Source organism: Diaphorina citri, unplaced genomic scaffold (assembly GCF_000475195.1).
Source record: "Diaphorina citri unplaced genomic scaffold, Diaci psyllid genome assembly version 1.1 scaffold765, whole genome shotgun sequence".
NCBI lineage: Eukaryota > Metazoa > Arthropoda > Insecta > Hemiptera > Psyllidae > Diaphorina > Diaphorina citri.
In genome coordinates this window covers 70319-85435 of record NW_007378198.1, presented here as the reverse complement: position 1 = coordinate 85435, position 15117 = coordinate 70319, and the positions used below count along the sequence as shown (strand labels likewise).

The following is a 15117-nucleotide window of genomic DNA, read 5'->3' as shown; positions in this document are numbered from 1 at the left end:
GCGGGGAAATTCGAAATTTTTGATTTTTCCCGCAAGCAAATTGTTACAATGCTGCAGATTCATTTTTTACTTTTGTTATCTCGGAGTTTGCAGCGTGTTTATATTATACTTTGCACTTGATATGTAGATAGGTTACGAAACAACAAATTGACAAAAGCAAACATAAAAAAATATCTAAAACTAAATTTGAGAACATGGGCCGCCGGGACAGAGTTTAGAAAAGCATACGCCAACACTCCCACGGCGCTATCCTTGCTTATTTAAGTTCACCCAGCTGCCATGCCAAAAATTGTAGAAACAACTATCCTATCTCACCTCCGTCCGAGGCTCATCTCACCCGTACAAAACCCACAAGCCACAAACCTCTTTTTTTTTAAGAGGGGGTTTGACAGGGGGAACTGTAACTGCTATGGTCTTATCGTCCCGAAATCGAAGAGAGAAGGAAGACAGGATAGGAGAAAGCCAGCCGTTCCGAGAACGAACATTATCCCATCAGGATAAAATCCGCCCCGGGCGGGAATTGAACCCGCGGCCTAGCGCTTACAAGGCAGACGCACTACCAACTAAGCTAACTAGGCTGGCTACACAAACCTCTTATCTCGCTCTCAAGTCAGATTTGGGTCAATTTTGGCCAATCAGATGTTTGGAATTTATGTTTCAAGTGCGACTTGAGAGCTAGTATTTTGTGTCATAAATATGGGTGTAAAAGCAGACTTGTTTCTGGTGAGGGACGTGGAGCACAATACTGAACGAACTAGAGTTACTAGTTACTACGGAGTGTAGAGTCAAGTTACCAATCAGTTAGTAACTAGTTACTAACGGGTTGAGTTTCTTCTCAGTAGCCTCGTGTGTACATACTGTACATGTACTAAAGGCCCGTTCCCACTTCTCGTGACTTTCATCCGATGTTTTTCCGAATATCCTTGCAGGTAGTGTGTAATTTAAATGGGAGTGTTCCCACTACACACGACGTTTTTTTTTTTTTTTTTTTTTCCGAACGACAAGTGGGAACGGGCTTTAATGACAGACTGGAACTAATTCGACTGTGATTGAACTTGTGATAAAATAAAAAACGTGTCACTTGGTGTTCTTTGTGTAATTATTGGTGTTGGTGTTCCAAGTTCAAATGAAATGGAAAATACCTGTCAGTGTGTGCTATTAAGTAGTTTAAAATAATATTCAGAGTCTATTTCTATCATAGAGTAATGTAATAGAACATTTTTTTTTTTACACATTATGATTTCTACTTGATAAGTTGGATATTTGTGCAATATCGATGTATCATATTTCCCCTGGTAAAGAAATAGCAAAGATTGAGTGCGAAAGACATCCACTTGTAAAAATTTTGTAGCCAAAACCAAATGTCAGCCCCCAAAGCAATCACCCTCATGGCTGATTGAGAGGCTGACGAAAAACGCCGACCCATTCTGTACACGGGAAAAGGCGAAGAAGAATAAAAAGAATAGATGTATCATATTTCTTGTATAAGATGTCCCAGAAGTTGTATAAGATACCCTTTTATTTAACGGTTGGGAATGTTTGATTTGTGATTGATCCTTGGATTATCCAATGGTGGTGGTGAGTTGGTGGCGTCAAAAACCACATTCGATCCTCGGAAGTGAATAATACTTCTAGGATTCTCCCAATTCAAATAGGGTCTGCGTTTCTTGTCAGTCCCTTCTAGGCAGCCCTATTGTGTACCTCATGTCCTGATAAATTTTCCTCCCTCAAGTCTTGATTCACACAATCTTTCCACCTTTTTCTTAGTCTCCCTCGATCTTTTCTCTTCCTCACTTCCATTCTCTCGACTCTTTTCCCTATGTAGCTCTCATCTCTTGTTTCAACATGAACAGACCACTGTAAGCTCCTCTCTTAGATGTTACCTTTATCCTATTCCTTATGACTTCATTCCTGATCCTGTCGTTACTCCACCTCAACATTCTCATTCCTGCTACCTACATCTCTTCGTCGCCCATGTTTTTCTCCCATTTTGTACTTTCATCCTCCTCTCACATAATACTCCTAGGATCAATCACCAACAAAAGATACCATCAGTTCAAAAGGTAACATAGTAATAATAATAATAAACCGAAAACCATGGCCAAACACCTACAAGAGCTAAATATACACAAATCTATAATCGCAAAGATGCAACACTCAGTCATACTGTCCATATGTAACCTGATCCGGAAAACCCTGAACTGATCCAATCACAGTGACGGCCTATTTGAATTGGCAACGCCTGCAAATAAACCGAATAGAAACACCCTGTAAAGGAGATAAACCGAAATAATAATAATAATCATCCATAATGGTAGTATTAGTATTATTAGCATTATTGTTATTATTATGGGCATACTGGGACTTTTCAGTCTTAGCGGACAGTATAAATAAGGTATATTCAATAAAAATTAAAAAATAATAAATAAATATTATATTTAATCATACATTAAGTTGTCAGGTAAAAAATTTCAAGTCATATGCTAAATTTAATATAACTTGGGACTTAGAATTTAATACATTATGTACCTAATGGATTTACATTTGTAGCTGACTGAAGCAACCATTATTAGATAAGTATAAATATATTATTTTATTTATCATTATAATATTATTAATTAATTAATGTGTATTTAAGGGGGAAAAAGAAATGAAATAACACGCGAATTTTAACCAAATTCTGAATCTAGTTTAGCAACCTTTGCTCAAATTATGTTATATATAGAAATAAATTTGCTAGAGTAGTGTCCCCCAATTTCCAATAAGGTCCATTATGTTTATAGCAATACTCAAGTGCCTTATCTTGTGCTAATATTTAATTTTTGATCTATTTTTACATACTTTACAATAGTTTATATTTTTTATATGCCCATTATGACCCTTTACTATCACTAGAAATAACTTCTATTCACTTGAGACTATAAAGCCCGTCTATGGCTCATATGTAGGTATATTTTCACTGCCGATATCAGACATATGAATTAAATACGTTGATATGTTGCGTCGCGTCGTGATATTCACCAGAGCTCCTCAAACTTCACAAGTAACAATACTCAGCAACAGGGCCGTATTCATCCCCCCCTGGATACGGCCCTGCTCACCAAAGGGAGTTGGTGAATTTTAATAATTTTACTAACGTGTCAACGTATAAAGGACTCAGGAAATATTTTTTATGATAATAATTTTGCTCAGTGTAGGTAGCGTATTTATTGTTTTTTTTTTTTTTTTTTTTTTTTATTGGTAGCATTTAAAATATCAGAAGTGTTCTCACCTTGTTCAAAGGTAAACATTGTTATTTTAATTATAAGATTTATAAGTACCGTATATATAAAATAATAATATTATTAATAAATAAAAAAAATTGAACAATCTGTTTTCAAGCTTTGTTTAATTAGTGAGATTTCCCAACGTCCTCTTCTCATTCCTAATCCAAAACAAAATTAGCCACTTTCCGAGGGAGGGAGAATTTTAAATACAGTCAACTCTCGATAATTATTATTGAATTGAAACCTTCGAAAATTTATTCATACCTTTCGATAATTCCAACGAGTCATCACAGTCGTATTTTATTACTGACCTCTGTGGTACTTTCCCCAAGGAGATACTTCAACACCCTGGCTGTCAAAGCATATTCCATGGTGTTTACCTACAGAAACCCACATGTATAAAAACTAAAAACATCTCCCTTAACTTAAGAGACAGACTTTAATTCTTGGATTTTTTTTTATAAAAAAAAATAAAAAAAAATCTCTCAGAGGCCCTTTTTCAGATAACCATTGAAAATACACAAGTGACCCGCGGCAGCAAGTGTGGTCGTGCTATTACGTCTTAAGAGGAATATCCTTGGTGGAATAAAAACAAGCTGGGCCCGTCCCTCCGGGAATTTTTTAGCCCGTAGTTTATTCGATCGTGATTAGAGAAAATCAGTACCTATATGTACCTACCTAATTTGTTTAATATTCAGTTTATTATTATTCTTGATTTGAATTTTTGATTTTACTTTCATGTGTACCTTTCGATAATTCCAACGAGTCATCACAGTCGTATTTTATTACTGACCTCTGTGGTACTTTCCCCAAGGAGATACTTCAAAGGAGCAGAAAGAACTGCGCAGAAACGTATGCGCACAAACACATTAATGCGTTGCCTGCAAGGGAGCTTTGCTCGGGACATTTGATGTAATGTCATCGCCTACGGGAGCGTATGCCGTGACGTCAAAGTTTATGATTTACCGGTATTTTTTAAATCGATTTAGAAGTCTAGAAGTCGTAGAAGAAAAAGAAAAATTCCGTTGGTCCTCATTTTTCCCGCTCTATGACTTTGAAACATCACCCAAGTAAGCGCAACTGATCTATTAGTAATTTTTATGACCATCGGAAGAACGGTTAGCGGTATTTTCCTGTATTTTTACAGTTAACAGTATTGCGACCGCTTTTTTAATAATAATAATAATAATAATAATAGTGCTTATTTATACTGCTCGCATAGGACTGTAAAGTCCCTTTACTCCAGCAGTAGGCTACTACTATTATTGTGGTCAAATTCTCAAATTATATTGAGGATAAAATTCCATACCTCGGCTGGGATTGAACCCACGCCCTCCTGTTTACCAGGCGACCACTACACCACCGAGATAGGTTAATTACGAAACTACTAAAATCTTAGTTAGGTATCAAAAAGATATTTCACCAACAACCATTACACCAACAACAACGTATTTAGGCATTAATTTGAGAAAGAAAAACATTGCCAAGTTGAAATTGAGAGAAGGTTGAAGGAATTGAGATCCAGCATTTTCAGCAGACACGAAAAATTGCAATGCAGACTTGGCCTTAATTTTCTGATCTCACCACTTTTAAGGGCCGACATTTTTGGATAGGAACTTGGCCTTTTTTCACATTTGTGTTTTTGTGGGGGATATCCCTTTACAACAAAAGAAAAACGAGTGGAAAAAATGAAATTCTATAGAATACTGAATTTCCAAAACTAGCATAAATTTGTAATGATTAATAAACACTATTATGAAGACATACATAGAATAATACTTATATGAAAATCCATACAATACAAGAAATACATAACACCTAATACAAGAAATAACTATGGCAAAACTACAATAAAATATCAATTACAAGAGGTTGAATCACTGTGCAATGTGGGAGGAAGCACTGTGCAATGTACCTTCCTCTTTTAAAGATTTTCTACCGTTGCACCTTCGACATGTTTGGCAACGTAGCATACTTTTGTAATGACTCCTTGCTGCCATATCCATCTGGATAACGTATAATACAAGAAATAACTATGGCAAAACTACAATAAAATATCAAGTAGGTACCGAACTTGTTAAATTCATTACCAAATGAACTGAGAAATATAGACAATAAAATAACTATGGCACTAGCATCAACAGAAACGTACTACCGAACTTGTTAAATTCATTACCAAATGAACTGAGAAATATAGACATTAAAATCAAAATGAAATTGGAGACACAAAAACACCTTTTAGAAACGAACAATGAAATTTGACATAATCAAGAAGTAGAGGAAGAAGAAGAAGAAGAAGAAAATGAACAAATCATGATATGATATAACTAAAATGTTTCTGAAAAGTATAGTTAAGTACATATACTTATAGGAACACGATGAGATATATGAAGAAACTAAATAAACCTTATTACATAATCAAGAAGTAGAGGAAGAAGAAGAAAATGAACAAATCATGATATGATATAAGAAACTAAAATGTTCCTGAAAAGTATAGTTACATATACTTATAGGAACACGCTGAGATATATGAAGAAACTAAATAAACCTTATTATTATTATTATTATTATTATTATTATCTCATTCCATGGTCGATGTAATAGCCGCTGACCAATTCAGGAGATGATTTATGAGTACAAGGTATCATTTATTTACCTACATAATTATTTTGTCATGTAAGATTTTTATCGCTGCGTGAAAAAAAAAAGAAGAAAAATCGTAGATACGGTAACAAGAAAATAAAAATACACAAATTTACAGTATTATGAATTAAACGTGTTTATTTCTTCATCCTCCAATTTCAATTTATTTTTGAAACATACAACTTAAGCGTATGAAATTCAAATGTTACCTATCAACGTTAAATAGCCGCTGACCAATTCAGGAGATGATTTATGAGTACAAGGTATCATTTATTTACCTACATAATTATTTTGTCATGTAAGATTTTTGTCGCTGCGTGAAAAAAAAAAGAAGAAAAATCGTAGCTACGGTAACAGGAAAATAAAAATACACAAATGTACAGTATTATGAATTAAACGTGTTTATTTCTTCATCCTCCAATTTCAATTTATTTTTGAAACATACAACTTAAGTGTATGAAATTCAAATGTTACCTATCAACGTTGGCTATAAAATAAAGGGTGTCCCAATAAGAACGCAAGATTTGAAAGGTTCATTATTTTGTTATGACTTGTTTTATCTACCGTAATCTTTGACATGTTTAAGGTGTCCCAATAAGAACGCAAGATTTGAAAGGGTCATTATTTTGTTATGACTTGTTTTATCTACCGTAATCTTTGACATGTTTATGGTGTCCCAATAAGAACGCAAGATTTGAAAGGGTCATTATTTTGTTATGACTTGTTTTATCTACCGTAATCTTTGACATGTTTATTGTGAACATATCAAAATTAGTCATCGTGGAGTCTAAAACTGTTCAAAAACGTGTTAGCAAAATCGGTTTAAAATAGTATTTATGTACATATAAAATTCATTATTGCTGTAAATTGCCTGTAAACTTTTAAATAATAATGAGTATTGAATTCAACTTTACATACATATAAATTAATAATAACAATCTGGAGTTTAGCAATGAATTCATTAGATACAGTCAAGAGACTAAAATTTAGTATGAAATACCCACTTTAAATAGACCGTATTTTAAACAATTAAAAGCTAGATCTTGGCTTTATCCCAAGTATTTTGTTCCACCATAACTTCTGAATGGTTTGCCTGATTTTTATGAAAAATGCAACAATATTAAACCTAAAGGAATTTTGATTATTACTATTAAGGTTACCTATACAAAACAGAATTTGAACCTGTCCCCCTCAATACTGCGATTAAATGAGATCGCTAATATAATATCTAAGAACAACAATATTAAACCTAAAGGAATTTTGATTATTACTATTAAGGTTACCTATACAAAACAGAATTTGAACCTGTCCCCCTCAATACTGTGATTAAATGAGATCGCTAATATATCTAAGATGAGTGCTAGATTCACATCTTCTCAAATGTTTCCTCAAAGTCACAAGTGCTGCACTTTCGTGTATAGGTATCGTCTTCTTCATTATGGACCTCCATACCAAACTGATGTGAGTGACTGGAAGGACTTGTGGAGATCTTGTTGAACAAACTACTCCTCACTGCCATTCTCAGAGCTGAAATAATACAAATAAATAAATACAACGATTTTAAGTTGAACAGGGCTAAATTGAGACTATTGAGAGTGATTTCTATTTGAGAGATATTGATAACCTAGGTCACATCTTCAGAAATATTTTTGTTCGTCCAGGTTAGAGAAAACAAGTTATTTTAATTAAAATTTATAGAAAACTTGAGCACTTTTACCACAAGGTAACAACAAGCACATCATCACCAGGTTATACATAGGTTAACTTCTAAAGCTAAGGATTTGATCAACAAGGTAACAACAAGCACATCATCACCAGGTTATACATAGGTTAACTTCTAAAGCTAAGGATTTGATCAACAAGGTAACAACAAGCACATCATCACCAGGTTATACATAGGTTAACTTCTAAAGCTAAGGATTTGATCAACAAGGTAACAACAAGCACATCATCACCAGGTTATACATAGGTTAACTTCTAAAGCTAAGGATTTGATCAACAAGGTAACAACAAGCACATCATCACCAGGTTATACATAGGTTAACTTCTAAAGCTAAGGATTTGATCAACAAGGTAACAACAAGCACATCATCACCAGGTTATACATAGGTTAACTTCTAAAGCTAAGGATTTGACCAACAAGGTAACAACAAGCACATCATCACCAGGTTATACATAGGTTAACTTCTAAAGCTAAGGATTTGATCAACAAGGTAACAACAAGCACATCATCACCAGGTTATACATAGGTTAACTTCTAAAGCTAAGGATTTGATCAACAAGGTAACAACAAGCACATCATCACCAGGTTATACATAGGTTAACTTCTAAAGCTAAGGATTTGATCAACAAGGTAACAACAAGCACATCATCACCAGGTTATACATAGGTTAACTTCTAAAGCTAAGGATTTGATCAACAAGGTAACAACAAGCACATCATCACCAGGTTATACATAGGTTAACTTCTAAAGCTAAGGATTTGATCAACAAGGTAACAACAAGCACATCATCACCAGGTTATACATAGGTTAACTTCTAAAGCTAAGGATTTGACCAACAAGGTAACAACAAGCACATCATCACCAGCTTAGACATAGGTTAACTTCTAAAGCTAAGACTCACCTTTGATTTTCTTATTATACTGCTTCAGTTTGGAGTTGCTGGCTTTTTCAGCTCTTCTTTCTCTTTCTTGCTCCAATTCTTCTTCTGAACCCCACACTTCTATTGCTCTTTGCTCTACCTGGAAGTGGAAAGATTTTCTATTTAGATGCCTAATCTTTCATGGTAAAAAAAATGCATTAGTAATAGAAAGTAAAAAAAAATCAAATCAAATCATGAATTCTTTATTGTAAAGCAGAGATCTTTTTTTTTTTTGTAACTAACGGGTATCACAGTATTACAAAGTGAACAATTTTAAATCTCATCAACTTGTATCTAGCCACTCAATTGTCCTCACATGGCTGAGTGTAACCCAACTCCAAACACAGAGCCAAAAAAACTTTGACCCCCATTAACTACTTAAATTAAACCTCTGTACGTACGTTTCTAGCATCAACAGAAACATACCTAATCCACCCGGCAGAGATCTTTTTTTTTTTTTTAACTAACGGGTATCACAGTATTACAAAGTGAACAATTTACTATTAAATCTCATCAACTTGTACCATCAATCTTTTTACACTGTTAATGCTGCCACTGGTTGCTACTTGATTAAAGTATCTAGCCACTCAATTGTCCTCACATGGCTGAGTGTAACCCAACTCCAAACACAGAGCCAAAAAAACTTTGACCTCCATTAACTACTTAAATTAAACCTCTGTACGTACGTTTCTAGCATCAACAGAAACGTACCTAATCCACCCACATCTTCCACTTTATTCTTCTCCATCTCTATACTCCCTCCCACCCTCACCTCCAAAATATCCTTTACCTCCTACCATATAACATTTCCCACCATTCTGACTTACCTACCCGTATTAGGTACTTTATACTCTCAATTTATATATTATACCTAGCTAGGTTTTTTTACTTATTTTTTCCTATTTTTTACCCTACCCGTATTAGGTACTTTATACTCTCAATTTATATATTATACCTAGCTAGGTTTTTTTACTTATTTTTTCCTATTTTTTACTTAGTTGCTATTATTTTCACCCAAGTGATCTCTTTATTTTATATCATGCCAGTCAAAGTTAACCTTTGTAAGACTGGAGCTGGCACCCTGTACATTCATTGTAATACTGTTTACCAAATTTGTTAAAAATAAAAGAAGGTACAAAAGTACCGATTATTATTACTTTGACCCCACCAGGAATTGAACCTGGGACTTCCCGCATGCAAGCCTAGTGTGATGATACCCACTCGGCCACTAAAAGAAGGTACAAAAGTACCGATTATTATTACTTTGACCCCACCAGGAATTGAACCTGGGACTTCCCGCATGCAAGCCTAGTGTGATACCCACTCAGCCACCGAAGTTAATTGCAATTTTAAAGAATTATGGTATGGATAAAACACTGTCATCCAAACCTACCAATATTTTAGACATAACCCAAAGTTTAATCATTATTCAAATATACTTTTAAGTAGGTAATTTTAAATTAACAAGTTAGTAGTAACAACAACAGTGAACAGTATTTAGAACAATAGGTAGGTACCATAGACAATAGCAAGTGAATCTAGATCAAAGAGTGTCAATCACCTGTAAGCTGAGGTAAAGTTTCATGTCTCCCCAGTGTTTGTTGTGAGGGTTTTTGGCTCGCAGGAATCTCAGCACTGGCTCTCGCTTATCCAAGTCACAATCTTTGAGCAGATATTCATTTTTGGCATCTGTTCGGGTGACAAGGCAGTGTTTGGATTCTCCATCCCGGCATGAATCACACACAGAGTGACCAAACTTGTCATACAAGAATGACTGTGGAAATTTCTTCTTACATTCTACACAAGTTGGTTGCTCTGATTCTAGCAATAGAGGTGCAGGCTGTTTGATGTATTTCTCCTAAAAAAAAAGTACAATAATAATTTAATAAATAAAAAATGAATTGATAAAGTATATTACCTAATATTTGTTTATAATTTAAAAAGAAATATATGTTATTTGTGAAGGGATTCTCAATATGGAACTGTTGCATTTGAGCAAAAATCATGAATAAAAGGTCAATTCCTGAGTAAAAGTTGTGAAAAATCCCAGTCCAAGGTCCAAATTCTAAAAAAGTAACTTTAAAAGGTTGAAAATAAATGTTCAACCGTATATAATTTAGCGGTATCAGTGCAAACAACCTACTGTCTGTAGTGTTAAAGCATCTACAAAAAATGTTATTTGCTGTTCTGATGTAAAAGATCAAAGAGGTGTGAAATCATAAAATAAGAAATGAGCTGAAACCCATGTGCACAAATATGTTACCTGCAGATTACACTACTATTGCCTGTTTAGGAGACTTGATATGTGACATTATTGCTAAGGGAGCATATGCCATGATGTCAGTAAATAAGATTTACCAGCATTTTTTAAATCAATTTATCTCTGGATCTAGAAGTCCCGTCTTTTTCTTCTCTAGTTCATTTTGGTAATTAAATACAGAAGCTACAACAATGAAAAAGGTAGTTCCTTTTTGTGTTTAACCTAACCCTATATTAGCACTTGTCACTGCTCATTAGTGGCAGCTCCTCTTTGAAACATTTTCTATTGACATGACTTCTGAACAAGTACCCTAAATTTTTCTGCTGTTTGACTTTGAAACCTCACCTAAGTAAGTGCAAATGGTCTATTCAAATTAAATATGTACCTACTTAAGTAAATGTAATGTTAAATTACACCGAAAAGCGCCAAAAAGCGGTAAAATGCCGCCAACCGTTGCACCGATCTTAACCAAAAGTTTCGTGAGATGTCAGTAAATAAGATTTACCAGCATTTTTTAAATCAATTTATCTCTGGATCTAGAAGTCCCGTCTTTTTCTTCTCTAGTTCATTTAATTAAATACAGAAGCTACAACAATGAAAAAGATAGTTCTTTTTTGTGTTTAACCTAACCCTATATTAGCACTGGTCACTGCTCATTGGTGGCAGCTCCTTTTTGAAACATTTTCTATTGACATGACTTCTGAACAAGTACCCTAAATTTTTCAGCTGTTTGACTTTGAAACCTCACCTAAGTAAGTGCAAATGGTCCATTCAAATTAAATATGTACCTACTTAAATGTAATATTGTTGGTGTCTGTGTTATAACATATATTATGTATATATGTATACCTCATACTTATCGTCATAATCCAAAAGAAAACCACCTCCTGTATCAGTAAACAATTTGCTTCCCACAGCATTGATAATACTTCGTATTGTCCCTGGTGATCTTGCACCTCCTAATCTAGTTGTTGATCTCAAGTTGGGTGATTGTGGACAAGATGATGGGGCACTTGCTGTCTGTCGAACACCTGCTTTCCTGTTGAAAAGGATAGAGGGAGAAAAATTGATCTAATTTTCAACAAAATTTTACAATTTATTGTTCCATAATCCTTGAACAGGTATTCAGAAGCAAGAACAATGAAAAAAAGCTTCTTTTTGTGTGTAAGGCCAGGGGCCATAGAGTCGGCATAATCCTTGAACAGGTATTCAGAAGCAAGAACAATGAAAAAAAGCTTCTTTTTGTGTGTAAGGCCAGGGGCCATAGAGTCGGTTTAAACTCTTATTTTAGTCTCTGTTTAAGTCATTTTAATCTCCCATGGTGTAGTGGTCACTGCAGTTGCCTTGTATGTAGTATGTGAGAGACCCAGGTTCGAATCCCAGTGGGGTCAAAAAATAATAACACTGGTGACAGCTCTTTTGTAGCAATTTTTTGTTATCATTGAACTAGTACCTACTGATAGTACTGATACATACTTACACTGGATTTGGATACGGATCATATAAATCTCTTGCGAATCCCAGTGGGGTCAAAAAATAATAACACTGGTGACAGCTCTTTTGTAGCAATTTTTTGTTATCATTGAACTAGTACCTACTGATACTGATACATACTTACACTGGATTTGGATACGGATCATATAAATCTCTTGTTCTTGTTTGCTGAATTTGAATGGCTCGCTGACGGTTTCTTTCTATTTGTTCTTTTTGCATGGCACTCAAGGATATGGTTTTTGAACCCTTGGCTGATTTTCTTGGGGTTGCTGGGCTTTGCATTGTGATTGATAAGGAAGTGAGACTATTAAATAATAAGAATGAAAAATGTTGAGTTAAGATATACAGAACTCAAACACCTATCTAATTAATAAAGAGAAAATAAATTAAAAAATTAAATAAATGATTGCAGAATTTTCTATGTAACAAAATCAATAAATATTAATTATTAAATAGGTATCAAAACAAAAGTCAGCTGATTTTTTGTTTTCCAAGCAAAAATCAGCTGATTATAAAATAAAAGCCGAAGATGAGCGAAGCGTTTATCGTGCAGTTGCATGGTACATGCCGCTTGAGAGCGCCACCGGTCAATGATGGGACCGATCGAAATTTTCCTCTTGTAATGTAGGTACCTACATTAACATTACGTTTTTCGGTGGTGGGGATAAAAAATGACAAAGGAAGTAAAAAAACAATATTAATTTGAGTTTTTCCCCCGGAGGGTTAACTTGTATTTTGGGTCTTACCGAAGATAGGTATCAAAACAAAAGTCAGCTGATTTTTTGTTTTCCAAGCAAAAATCAGCTGATTATAAAATAAAAGCCGAAGATGAGCGAAGCGTTTATCGTGCAGTTGCATGGTACATGCCGCTTGAGAGCGCCACCGGTCAATGATGGGACCGATCGAAATTTTCCTCTTGTAATGTAGGTACCTACATTAAACATTAACATTACGTTTTTCGGTGGTGGGGATAAAAAATGACAAAGGAAGTAAAAAAAAAACAATATTTGAGTTTTTCTTTTTCCCCCGGAGGGTGGTGGGGATAAAAAATGACAAAGGAAGTAAAAAAAAAACAATATTTGAGTTTTTCTTTTTCCCCCGGAGGGTTAACTTGTATTTTGGGTCTTGCCGAAGCTTGAACGTATTGACTGAAACCGTACACTGCTTCGACTCTTCACGGCGTCGACTATGTGTGGACACAGCTTCACTGTTCCGTTTAGTGATGGTGAGGCCAAAATTCAGTCCATTTAATTGGCAAAATTTGAACCGGTTCTGCTAATGCGGGACCCCTTGACCGGGGCCCCCGAGGGTGGGATACACCTACTTTTAGTGCATTTCACCATGAGCAAATTTATTTGATCTTGAGGTACACCGATCTATGAAGTATGAACTTATTAGGATTAAGATAGAAGATAGGAAGTGTAGGAACCAATGAATAATTAAATTATTTTATTTTGAGCAGCTCATCAGTATCTCGCACAGAACGGTGCGGTGTTATTTTACGACTGCTTCTAATTAAATTTCAATAGAAATAGGTTTTTATTTTTTAATGTTTTATCATAGTTTATTTATTTAGACCATATATATCGTGCCCAAATCTGAAATTGTACAATGAACGTATTGACTGAAACCGTACACTGCTTCGACTCTTCACGGCGTCGACTATGTGTGGACACAGCTTCACTGTTCCGTTTAGTGATAGTGAGGCCAAAATTCAGTCCATTTAATTGGCAAAATTTGAACTGGTTCTGCTAATGCGGGACCCCTTGACCGGGGCCCCCGAGGGTGGGATACACCTAGCTACTTTAGTGCATTTCACCATGAGCAAATTTATTTGATGTTGAGGTACACCGATCTATGAAGTATGAACTTATTAGGAAGATAGAAGATAGGAAGTGTAGGAACCAATGAATAATTAAATTATTTTATTTTGAGCAGCTCATCAGTATATCTCGCACAGAACGGTGCGGTGTTATTTTACGACTGCTTCCAATTAAATTTCAATAGAAATAGGTTTTTACTTTTTAATGTTTTATCATAGTTTATTTATTTAGACCATAAATATCGCGTGCCCAAATCTGAAATTGTACAATAGGTACCAATCTTGCTAAACGACAATAGTTGAGAGTTTTATACCAGCATTTGTGATTGTAGAATTGAAGAATGATTTCAAGAACATTGTTATGAGGGGGAGAGAAAAATCTGAAGATCTACTGAACCGCGAAGATCTCGATTTACAAGGTGACTATTCTGTAGCATAATATAGGTAACCATAACGTGTAGGTACCCCTTCTACAAGCTATGGGTAACATTACAATTTGTATGAACGCCGTGTATTTCTACGTATAGGTAATTAGGTATGCAATGCGCAATGTGTTATATGAAAACTATAAAGGTGGATTTCCACCAACGCGACCTCTGTCGTGCGACAAAATCGCGCGACAATGTCGCGCGACGTGACCTGTTTTCACTTGCAACATTTGTCGCGCGACGTGACCTGTTTTCACTTGCAATTAAAAAATATTTTAATTTATTTTTTTTAAGCTGTGTATTCAACGTGATATAGGGTGATAAAAATTATATAAAAAAAATTAAAATTTTATTAAAATTAAAGCACTCCCACTCATAATAAAAAACAAACTAAAATGAAGAGTCGCGCGACACGTTTCCACTGGCATTGCTACGCGACATTCCTTTGATCCGGACCGACTTTCATCGGATAGAAGTCGCATGGTCGCACGACTTTTTTTCGTGTCGCGCGACACGTTTCCACTATGCGATTTTTGCCGCGCGACAGGGTCGCGCGGCAAAA

The 15117-nt window shown here is 35.0% G+C and overlaps 2 protein-coding genes and 1 long non-coding RNA gene across 4 annotated transcripts in view; 2 read left to right on the top strand and 1 right to left on the bottom strand.

The window, feature by feature from the left end:
- The first annotated feature begins 6136 nt into the window (after positions 1-6136).
- LOC113468542 lies at positions 6137-7101 on the top strand. The gene is made up of 2 exons (XR_003392262.1): positions 6137-6440; positions 6611-7101. It is a non-coding gene; the product is annotated as an uncharacterized LOC113468542 (long non-coding RNA).
- Positions 6848-12746, bottom strand: LOC103511901 (DNA repair protein complementing XP-A cells homolog). Of its 2 annotated transcripts, none has more exons than XM_008476645.3 (6): positions 12430-12746; positions 11661-11850; positions 10113-10409; positions 8534-8651; positions 7260-7436; positions 6848-7144 (listed from the first exon to the last, which is right to left on the bottom strand). In XM_008476645.3, exons 1-5 carry the CDS (start codon positions 12585-12587, stop codon positions 7276-7278), a joined length of 924 nt encoding a protein of 307 aa, XP_008474867.1. In that variant the 5' UTR covers positions 12588-12746; the 3' UTR covers positions 6848-7144; positions 7260-7275. The 2 variants fall into 2 exon arrangements, 1 of the variants encoding a protein (XP_008474867.1); XR_003392261.1 differs by having other exon boundaries at positions 6952-7085; positions 7209-7436.
- A 1511-nt stretch (positions 12747-14257) lies between these two features.
- The window catches only part of LOC103511905, a 24898-nt gene continuing 24038 nt past the window's right edge, over positions 14258-15117 (top strand). The window contains exon 1 of the mRNA XM_026825527.1: positions 14258-14546. Within this exon, the coding sequence (XP_026681328.1) occupies positions 14489-14546 (58 nt within the window). The 5' untranslated portion in view covers positions 14258-14488. The remainder of the gene's footprint in view (positions 14547-15117) is intronic.

Bases quoted from the DNA above. Each gene is read 5' to 3' on its own strand.
- LOC103511901 (XM_008476645.3), bottom strand. From the start codon at position 12,587: ATGCAAAGCCCAGCAACCCCAAGAAAATCAGCCAAGGGTTCAAAAACC. The intron at 10,410-11,660 runs GTATACATATAT...CTTTTTTTTTAG, and splicing joins ATTATGACGATAAGTATGAG to GAGAAATACATCAAACAGCC. The intron at 8,652-10,112 runs GTGATTGACACT...TTCCACTTCCAG, and splicing joins AACTTTACCTCAGCTTACAG to GTAGAGCAAAGAGCAATAGA.